This window comes from Centruroides sculpturatus, unplaced genomic scaffold (assembly GCF_000671375.1).
Source record: "Centruroides sculpturatus isolate CEXI.00-Female unplaced genomic scaffold, Cexi_2.0 scaffold20, whole genome shotgun sequence".
Taxonomy (NCBI): Eukaryota; Metazoa; Arthropoda; class Arachnida; order Scorpiones; family Buthidae; genus Centruroides; species Centruroides sculpturatus.
This window is the reverse complement of record NW_019384333.1, coordinates 190,282-201,752: the sequence shown is the minus strand read 5'-3', so window position 1 is coordinate 201,752 and position 11,471 is coordinate 190,282. Positions and strand designations below refer to the sequence as shown.

Here is an 11,471-nt window from a genome sequence, read left to right as displayed (position 1 = left end):
GGAAAAAGTATGCTGATCAAAATATTAGATAAAGTTTTAACTGTTTCTTCTTTCTATTCTCATAATCAGTGACAAAATCTCAAAATTTAATGAATATGTAAGAAATTTTTTAAAATTTATGTATTAAAAATATTCTTACCACAAGCACTATTATCCTCATCTGAATTATCACCACAATCATTAATTCCATTACATAGCCACATTTTTGGAATGCATCTCTTGCTTTTACATTTAAAATGATCATCTTTGCAAGAACGTTGTTCTGTAAATATACATTATCTATGTTAAAGAGATAAAAACTACAAGAATTAGAAATGATAAAGTTAATTCAAATGAAACAACCAACTAACCAACATTTCATTAATATTAATCAAGTTTTTATTTTTTCATATAATTAAAATGGTTTATTAAAATATTATGGACAATATTTAATAAGCTACAATATTTCATTACGTTCCAATATCAATCTATAAATCTCATTCTGTTACAAAGTTTAAAAGAAATTTAATTTTCTTGAAGTCAAAAATTAAAATATTCTTCATTCTATTTGAAAATGATAAAAATTTATTTACATTTTCATCATTTATTAGGGGTAGTCAAATGAAAACGAGACAGATGGGAAAAAAGTAAGTAAACTGTCTATTATTTCAAAAGTAATTGCCATAACTGTTAATATATTTATCCCACTGTGAGACAAGATGGTCAATGCCTTCATAGAAAAATGTTTGCAGTTGCCTACAGAACCATGATTGTATCCAGGCATGCACCTTTTCATCGGAAGCAAATTGACGGCCACAAATGTCTTTCTTTGGGGCTCCAAAAATATGAAAATCGTATGGGGAGAAATCGGGACTGTATGGACTGTGTGTACACTGCAGAAGTTCCCAGCAAAACTTCTGCAGTTTAGTCAAAACAATCTTGGTAGCACGTGGGTGGGCATTATCCTGCAACAGAATGATGCTGTCTGTCAACATTCCTGGGTGTTTGGATTTGATGGCACACTTCAATTTTTGAAAAGTTTCTATGTACCGCTGTGTGTTAATTGTGGCGCCGTGTTCCAGAAAGTCAATGAGCAGCGGACCTCCATAGTGATGGTGGACGCACACACGACTCACTGACCTCACTTTGAGCACATCTAACAGACAAATGGCACAGCAGTGAACGTTTATGCTGTTCCTTCCTGATTCCTAATAGAGGGCACTTCTATATATACACCTACCTGCATTACCAACTTTCATGCCACACTTGTTATATAGTCTGTCTCATTTTCATTTGACTGCCCCTAATATTTGTAAGAATATTGTCATTTTGATGATATCATTTGTTAAGATTTTAAAACCCATAAATAAATATATGAACTGATGCTTTAATTTAACTAAGATATAAAATTAATAATATTTTGTATTTATTTTTTTATTTAATAAATAAATGATCTTACCACAATATTCAGGTTCATCTGAATTATCTCCACAATCATTATCACCATCACAATAGAAGCTTTCTATAATGCACACAAAGTTGAGGCACTGAAATTCATTGGGTTTGCACATGCTTACAGCTGAAATATTAAAAACAAGTATGCAATTTATTTTTAAAAAAGTTAAAATTAAAAAAATACTTATTACATGTTTGAGTATTTAAAAGATAATGTCAATAATAAATTTTAATTTGTCTTCAAAAATAATTTTGAGATAGATTGTAATTTATATGTATGACATTTATAAAAGTCATAACAAATTTATAATTTTATTGTGGAAGTTTCAAACATACTTTAACAACAAATTGGATAACAGAATAAACCAAACTCATTTTCATGGATCTTTAAAAGATATAGTTATATAGAGTTGTTTGAAAAATAATTTAAGATAAAATATATTACAATTAAGAATAAGTATAAAAGATAAATAAAATATTTTAACATCCAAATGTTCCCATTGAGATGCAAGTACTAAAATGATGCTGTATATAAAAGAAATTACTTGAGCAGTATACTGTAGAAAAATCATTGTGGCATTTAAAATTTTTTCATAAAAACAGTGAAAGATGTTAAATATTTATCATTTAATAAATACAAAAATCTTCTAGAATAAGACAAGATTTAACTATTTCAACTAAAACTTGACTAATTAAATTCATAGATACCATATAATTTGCAATCTTTACTCCAAATAACTATAAAATAAATTATCCATGTTTAAGCTCAATAGTTAATCTGGACTTATAATTTGATAATTAGAATAATTCAGGATTGGTTGTCTATATGTATTTAAACTTTTGCATTTATGACACCCTTTGCAATGACTATATCTAATAAAAAGCTAGTATAAGAATAATATTGCCATAAAATTTATTACTATATTATTAATTGCATCTCAATAGGAAGTCCTATTATTAAAATAATCTATTTTTCATAAAATTTCTTATATTGAATTATTTTTTTTGTTTTGTTTTTCATTGCTCTTTTTGAAGTATGATTCCGACACTGACCAAGCAGTTTCAAAATAAAGTATTATTCTGATTTGTCAATTCCAGTCAAGGCTAGCCATATTGAAAAATCTTGCTGTTAAACTATAAACCATCCTTAAAGAATTTAGAACAAATATTAATATTATAGTCTCATTTTACTATAGCATCTAATTTATGTACATTGATTCATCTGAAGTGATAGAGTAAAGATGTAAATCATCAAGTAAATAATGTCCTCTATGTTTAGTTTTATACCAATGCTTTTCAATCAGAATAAAAATAAATAAATTTTGGATACTTTTGATTTTTGTTTAAGTTAATCACGTATTCTGAACCAATTAAGATGTGTAGATGACAAAAACAAACAAAAATAAATGTTTTTGAACTCTTCCTGAGTTCTTCATCAGGTTTTTTTAAACTTATATTCAAACTCTAGTTTGAATTTTATTCCAAAATGAAGATCCATCAAGGAAACATTAAAAAACCTGATGGACTCAGAAGGCGTTCAAAACCATTCATTTTTGTTTGTTTTCATCATCTACACACTAATTGGTTCAGAATATGTAATTAACTATATCCCGGTGTAGTGAGAGGTCGTTTAATTTAAGTTAAATTTATGTAAATAATACATTAAGTTGAATAATTTCTTTTGAAATAGAAATTTGTAATAATAAATTTTTTGGTAAATTTTTCATTAATTTCCTTTTTTAGACATTTAAAGCATTGATAAATATATTTTAAAAAACAGGAATCAAAATGAATTACTATTTACCAAAAATTAAAAATTAATTATATTGTTAATTTATCGATGTGTTCAAATATAATCATAAATTCCAAGAATAATTGTTCTGATAAAACTTCAAATGTATAATATTGTTTGGAAAACGTTTAATTAAGTTCATCTCCTGATGATTATTGATACATTCAAAGCATTAGAAAAAATGTTCAAGTTTATGAAAAGATCCAATTAAAGCAGTAAATTGGTACTGTTGAAAATGTAAGTTCATCACTGATTTTCTAGAGCCCCTTTTAATCTGTACAGAATTTTGAGAGGACTCTTAAAATTCCCATTATGCCAAAATTGCTCGCTAGAAGGTCATTCATTATATGTAGAAAGTCATTTAATTTTCTATATTGCAGTTGGTAATCTCCTTTTTCAATGTAATCATAAACTTCCTTGATACTTCGTACCATGTATAAATAAATGTAACAAAAAAAAAATTGACTGTCTTTAAAAATCTGTCTTTATTGCATTTATTTCTTTATTGTAATTTTTAGCTCATTTTATTTACATTTAATCTAGCTATGGCTTCTAAAAAAACATGCAAATGTCAATGATATCAAATGTAAACACCAGTCTGCATTTAATACATACATAATTTAAGTTTCTACTATACCACAGTACTTTATAAATATAGGAAACATGTAATTAGTAGTGTAGAATGTGTTGTTGAATTATTATTATGTGACCTTAATCTATCAAAACCATTAATGCCAAAAGTTGGTGGCTGACCTGTAATAAATATTCAAAAATTTTTTTAGTTCTAATTTTAGTTGATTACTATTTCTTTTATATGATTATTGTTAAATCATATAATATTGTTTTGTAAAGTTAACACAAGCGTCAAGTAAATCAATTTTAGCCCTCAATCATGACTAAATACTGAAGATTAATAATTATGTACAAAAAAAATGCTACTTTTGTCTTACTTTTTTCTTTTTTTGAAACTTTCTGATTTAATTAATGAGCTAAATTTCTTATATACTTACGACATCCATGTGCAGGATGTTCATCAGATGCTTCTTGATCACCACAATCATTTTCTCCATCACATACCCATGTTTGAGGTATACATTGACCAGTAGAATTACAGCGAAACTCATTTTCTCTACATGGTCTAGTAACTATAAGCATATAATGATTTTAATTTTATTTTTAAAACAAATTTTATGAATTTCAAATATTTATTTACTAAAATTTAAAAATAGTAAATATTGAAAATAATATAATTAAATAGTTATGAAATTTTAAAATATTTTAAAATGTATCAAACTAAAATTCTTGAATAGTAAATGTAGATTAAAATATTACAAATTAATAAAATATTGCAATTATTATAATCTAATTAAATCATATAAATTTCTAAAATCCTTAAATAAGACATTTCAAATATTTTACAATTAGTTTAAATAGTATGATGATTAAATAGATTTTGGTATTTGAACAACTTAATATTTATTTAAAATAAAAATAATATAAATTATGGTGATAACTTACTACAAATTTTGGATTCATCTGTATGATCAGGACAGTCTGGATGACCATCACATTGCCATATTGAAGGTATACAGTCACCATTTCCACATTTAAACTGATCATCGTGACACCCATAAGCTTAAAAATGTAATTAATTATAAATATTTGTTAAATTTTTATAGTCAACAAATGACAACAATTTCAAATATTTTTAATATGAATATATAAAACATTCCATAAACTTATATTAAAAAATCTATAAAAAATATATTTTTATGAATTTCAAAATTATATGAAATACAATGAATTCTTTATTGGGGGAAAAAACAAAACAGCAAGTAACATATGTAATACTCTACGGAAAAATGCATTATACTGATACAAAAAGTTTTCAGATGATTGTTAGCAACACAAAATTTCTAATTACTCAGATATTGCCTTGCATACTTGATTTGTATAACTTGAGGTTAAAATGTTTTCAGAAATATATTATTAATAATTAATAAATTTTAAACAAAAATCACAAGATTTTTCTTAAGTATAATTATTAAATAAAAAAGTATTACTACTAAGATTTTGTTAGTGATACAGACAAACCTCAGATTTCTAACTTAATTCATTCCTAAAAGTAGTTCAAACACAGATTTGTTCTCAAACCAAAACAAATTTTCTCCATAAGAAACAATATAAAATGAATTAATCCATTCCCAACTTCCCCAAAACAAAGTCTTTTTTTGTTACCTCTTTAGCTGCATAAAAATACATACAAATGCAATATAATATTTTATATGTAATAGAATATATATTAATATTATGTTACAATTGCTTTGATTTAAATTTTAATTTCAGTTTCAGTGTAAAAACAAAATTTTAATTAACTGGCTATCTGGTATTAATAAATATTAAATTAAATAATAATACAGTAGTGCACTGATTATCCAAATACTGATCAACCAAAACATCGGTTAACCAAAAGTGTTCCAATCGGCAAATTCAAATTTCCTCTAGGGCTGTGGCATTGCAGCACTCTTCCCCTCCCTGCCAAACTGAACTGTAGGCCTAGTTTAATGTATTACATTATGTAAGGTATGTATTTGTAAGACGTGTGATACAAATTATAGACAGTACAGTTTTGTGTTTAATATATTTTTTTGTAAATGATCAGTTATCCAAAAAAATCAATTATCCAAACAACCCCAGTTCCAAATTGTTTTAGATAATCAATGCTCTACTGTATTATAATACATAATATTAAATTGATAAATTTTTGTTATTTAATTTGAGTTAAGCACCTTTAAACATAGATTTGTGAATGTCATTTATGCGCAATTCGAACACCAACTATAGTGTATTCCTCATACACTACTATATAGTGAATACACTATATAGTTAATTGTGTACATTTGAAACCGTGCCTGTAATTGTTGTGCAAACTTGAACACCAACTATATAGTGAATACACTATATAGTTGGTGTTCAAGTTTGCACAACAATTACAGGCACGGTTTCAAATGTACACAATTAACTATATAGTGTATTCACTATATAGTAGTGTATGAGGAATACACTATAGTTGGTGTTCGAATTGCGCATAAATGACATTCACAAATCTATGTTTAAAGGTGCTTAACTCAAATTAAATAACAAAAATTTATCAATTTAATATTATGTATTATAATACAGTAGAGCATTGATTATCTAAATGTCGATCAACTGAAAANATTTCAAAATCTAAATATATAAAATTGCTTGTCCTGACTGACTGAATGACTCACTGACTGATTCATCATCGCCCAGAGCAAACCGCTGAACATAAAGAGGTGAAATTTGGTAGACAATTAGGGTACATCATGGAAACGCACACTAAGACAGGATTTTTCAAAATTCCCCCGCGGGGGGAGAGGGAGAGGATTAAGGCTTAATCGGAAGAATGGCTTCTACTGTACTATTTTAGATGCAATTTTTTCTTTTTATATTCACATCACTGTGAAATTAATTTAGTTCATATCTGAAAGCAATTATATAAAAACTTATATATATATACATTTAAAGAATTTTTATAATTACCACAGTTTCTTTCATCAGAACTAACAGTTCCATTCTTTCCATCTTCACAGTCATCATCTCTATCACATTGCCATATTTTAGGAATGCAAAGACCACCATCACATTTGAATGAATTTGAAGGACAAGATAATGCAGGTGCTTCTGAAAATAGACTATTCTTTTAAAAACATTTCATTGTTATTCATGAAAAAATTATTAATAGNTGAAATAGAAATTTGTAATAATAAATTTTTTGGTAAATTTTTCATTAATTTCCTTTTTTAGACATTTAAAGCATTGATAAATATATTTTAAAAAACAGGAATCAAAATGAATTACTATTTACCAAAAATTAAAAATTAATTATATTGTTAATTTATCGATGTGTTCAAATATAATCATAAATTCCAAGAATAATTGTTCTGATAAAACTTCAAATGTATAATATTGTTTGGAAAACGTTTAATTAAGTTCATCTCCTGATGATTATTGATACATTCAAAGCATTAGAAAAAATGTTCAAGTTTATGAAAAGATCCAATTAAAGCAGTAAATTGGTACTGTTGAAAATGTAAGTTCATCACTGATTTTCTAGAGCCCCTTTTAATCTGTACAGAATTTTGAGAGGACTCTTAAAATTCCCATTATGCCAAAATTGCTCGCTAGAAGGTCATTCATTATATGTAGAAAGTCATTTAATTTTCTATATTGCAGTTGGTAATCTCCTTTTTTCAATGTAATCATAAACTTCCTTGATACTTCGTACCATGTATAAATAAATGTAACAAAAAAAAAAATTGACTGTCTTTAAAAATCTGTCTTTATTGCATTTATTTCTTTATTGTAATTTTTAGCTCATTTTATTTACATTTAATCTAGCTATGGCTTCTAAAAAAACATGCAAATGTCAATGATATCAAATGTAAACACCAGTCTGCATTTAATACATACATAATTTAAGTTTCTACTATACCACAGTACTTTATAAATATAGGAAACATGTAATTAGTAGTGTAGAATGTGTTGTTGAATTATTATTATGTGACCTTAATCTATCAAAACCATTAATGCCAAAAGTTGGTGGCTGACCTGTAATAAATATTCAAAAATTTTTTTAGTTCTAATTTTAGTTGATTACTATTTCTTTTATATGATTATTGTTAAATCATATAATATTGTTTTGTAAAGTTAACACAAGCGTCAAGTAAATCAATTTTAGCCCTCAATCATGACTAAATACTGAAGATTAATAATTATGTACAAAAAAAATGCTACTTTTGTCTTACTTTTTTCTTTTTTTGAAACTTTCTGATTTAATTAATGAGCTAAATTTCTTATATACTTACGACATCCATGTGCAGGATGTTCATCAGATGCTTCTTGATCACCACAATCATTTTCTCCATCACATACCCATGTTTGAGGTATACATTGACCAGTAGAATTACAGCGAAACTCATTTTCTCTACATGGTCTAGTAACTATAAGCATATAATGATTTTAATTTTATTTTTAAAACAAATTTTATGAATTTCAAATATTTATTTACTAAAATTTAAAAATAGTAAATATTGAAAATAATATAATTAAATAGTTATGAAATTTTAAAATATTTTAAAATGTATCAAACTAAAATTCTTGAATAGTAAATGTAGATTAAAATATTACAAATTAATAAAATATTGCAATTATTATAATCTAATTAAATCATATAAATTTCTAAAATCCTTAAATAAGACATTTCAAATATTTTACAATTAGTTTAAATAGTATGATGATTAAATAGATTTTGGTATTTGAACAACTTAATATTTATTTAAAATAAAAATAATATAAATTATGGTGATAACTTACTACAAATTTTGGATTCATCTGTATGATCAGGACAGTCTGGATGACCATCACATTGCCATATTGAAGGTATACAGTCACCATTTCCACATTTAAACTGATCATCGTGACACCCATAAGCTTAAAAATGTAATTAATTATAAATATTTGTTAAATTTTTATAGTCAACAAATGACAACAATTTCAAATATTTTTAATATGAATATATAAAACATTCCATAAACTTATATTAAAAAATCTATAAAAAATATATTTTTATGAATTTCAAAATTATATGAAATACAATGAATTCTTTATTGGGGGAAAAAACAAAACAGCAAGTAACATATGTAATACTCTACAGAAAAATGCATTATACTGATACAAAAAGTTTTCAGATGATTGTTAGCAACACAAAATTTCTAATTACTCAGATATTGTCTTGCATACTTGATTTGTATAACTTGAGATTAAAATGTTTTCAGAAATATATTATTAATAATTAATAAATTTTAAACAAAAATCACAAGATTTTTCTTAAGTATAATTATTAAATAAAAAAGTATTACTACTAAGATTTTGTTAGTGATACAGACAAACCTCAGATTTCTAACTTAATTCATTCCTAAAAGTAGTTCAAACACAGATTTGTTCTCAAACCAAAACAAATTTTCTCCATAAGAAACAATATAAAATGAATTAATCCATTCCCAACTTCCCCAAAACAAAGTCTTTTTTTGTTACCTCTTTAGCTGCATAAAAATACATACAAATGCAATATAATATTTTATATGTAATAGAATATATATTAATATTATGTTACAATTGCTTTGATTTAAATTTTAATTTCAGTTTCAGTGTAAAAACAAAATTTTAATTAACTGGCTATCTGGTATTAATAAATATTAAATTAAATAATAATACAGTAGTGCACTGATTATCCAAATACTGATCAACCAAAACATCGGTTAACCAAAAGCGTTCCAATCGGCAAATTCAAATTTCCTCTAGGGCTGTGGCATTGCAGCACTCTTCCCCTCCCTGCCAAACTGAACTGTAGGCCTAGTTTAATGTATTACATTATGTAAGGTATGTATTTGTAAGACGTGTGATACAAATTATAGACAGTACAGTTTTGTGTTTAATATATTTTTTTGTAAATGATCAGTTATCCAAAAAAATCAATTATCCAAACAACCCCAGTTCCAAATTGTTTTAGATAATCAATGCTCTACTGTATTATAATACATAATATTAAATTGATAAATTTTTGTTATTTAATTTGAGTTAAGCACCTTTAAACATAGATTTGTGAATGTCATTTATGCGCAATTCGAACACCAACTATAGTGTATTCCTCATACACTACTATATAGTGAATACACTATATAGTTAATTGTGTACATTTGAAACCGTGCCTGTAATTGTTGTGCAAACTTGAACACCAACTATATAGTGAATACACTATATAGTTGGTGTTCAAGTTTGCACAACAATTACAGACACGGTTTCAAATGTACTAAAATGTCATTTATATTACGTAAATGACATTCAATTAACATGATTTTTATTAATTAGTTTGATTTATATTCAATTGCAACATGTACCAAAAAGCAGTAGTAGTATCTTACCCACATGTACATTGAAATTTAATTTGGATAATGTCATCAATGGTTCATGTTGCAATGTCCAATGACATAAGGTAATCTTGGCATCAATAATTTCTGAATCGGTAGTCCTGTTGACTTTCTTTAACATGAGAAGTATAAGGTAAGGAGATGACCATCTGTTTCTCTCAATTCTGTGGCCGTCCCTTGTCGAGCTTGTTCGGCAACCAAGTTATCATATGGCAACCGAGCAAATATGGGATTCAAAATTTTGTTTGTAAACCAAATTGTTTGAAACATAAGGCATTTGAAACCTGAGGTTTGACTGTATTACTCTGGAGATATTTGTCAGAATATTGCCCAAAAAGAGATTATTTAGCATTAAGTTTGTATATAGAGCTAAATGTGTTTGAAATTAAAAAAAAAAAAAAATCTGTCTGCTTATTTCATTTATCAATATGGAGTCATTAAACTTAAATTATAAAAATTTTAAAAGCAGTGTATGTAATAAATAGTATCTATTAAAATATTATATTAGAATTGTATAAAAACTTTTTTAAGATATATTTTTATATTTTAAAAAATAGTTTGAAAATTATTCTTAAAATGCTTTAATATACTAATTTATATTAATTTTCAAAAAATTTTCCTAATTTCAAAAATCATATCTTAAATCTCTAATTATGTATTCTACTTATTTTTAATAAAAAATTTTATTTTTCATTGATATCGATTGTGAGTTATCTTTTTAATTTTTGATGCTTTTTCCCCCCTTAGTTTAGGTCTAGATCTTCACTCCAACAACTTTTTAAAATTTACTATTTGTATATAACAAAAACAAAATAATGAATTGACAGTCCACATTCAATATTTCATTAAAGTTTCTCAATTAATATTATGAAAAAAAATTAAAGATGTTTTGATTTTTTTCAATTACAATTTAAACTTAAAATTTAGTTATCATTTGTACTTTATAATTAGTATCTGTTTATGTTTAAGCATATTTAATATTCATTTAGTATTCAGACAAAAATTTAAAAATTTAATTATTTACCATTATTCAAATTAATGATGTAGCAACAAAATATTTTAATCAATTATTTTATTCAGAATAAAATAATTTGAGTTAAATATAGATGAGATAATCATAAATCAATAAAATTGATAGATTGATAGTTTTACTTGAATATTTCTTAATTCAAAACTTAAATGATAACCTTGTTATAAATTGTCATAGAAAATTAATTTATTTAGCTTAATAGTAA

The 11,471-nt window shown here is 25.4% G+C and overlaps 1 protein-coding gene across 1 annotated transcript in view; it reads right to left on the bottom strand.

The window, feature by feature from the left end:
• The window catches only part of LOC111631164 (low-density lipoprotein receptor-related protein 1B-like), a 37,780-nt gene that overhangs the window by 4,187 nt on the left and 22,122 nt on the right, over positions 1–11,471 (bottom strand). The window contains exons 12-16 of the mRNA XM_023375367.1: positions 6,791–6,931; positions 4,745–4,861; positions 4,237–4,371; positions 1,439–1,558; positions 140–262 (exon numbers count right to left, since the gene is read on the bottom strand). Of these exons, the coding sequence (XP_023231135.1) occupies positions 140–262; positions 1,439–1,558; positions 4,237–4,371; positions 4,745–4,861; positions 6,791–6,931 (636 nt within the window). The remainder of the gene's footprint in view (positions 1–139; positions 263–1,438; positions 1,559–4,236; positions 4,372–4,744; positions 4,862–6,790; positions 6,932–11,471) is intronic.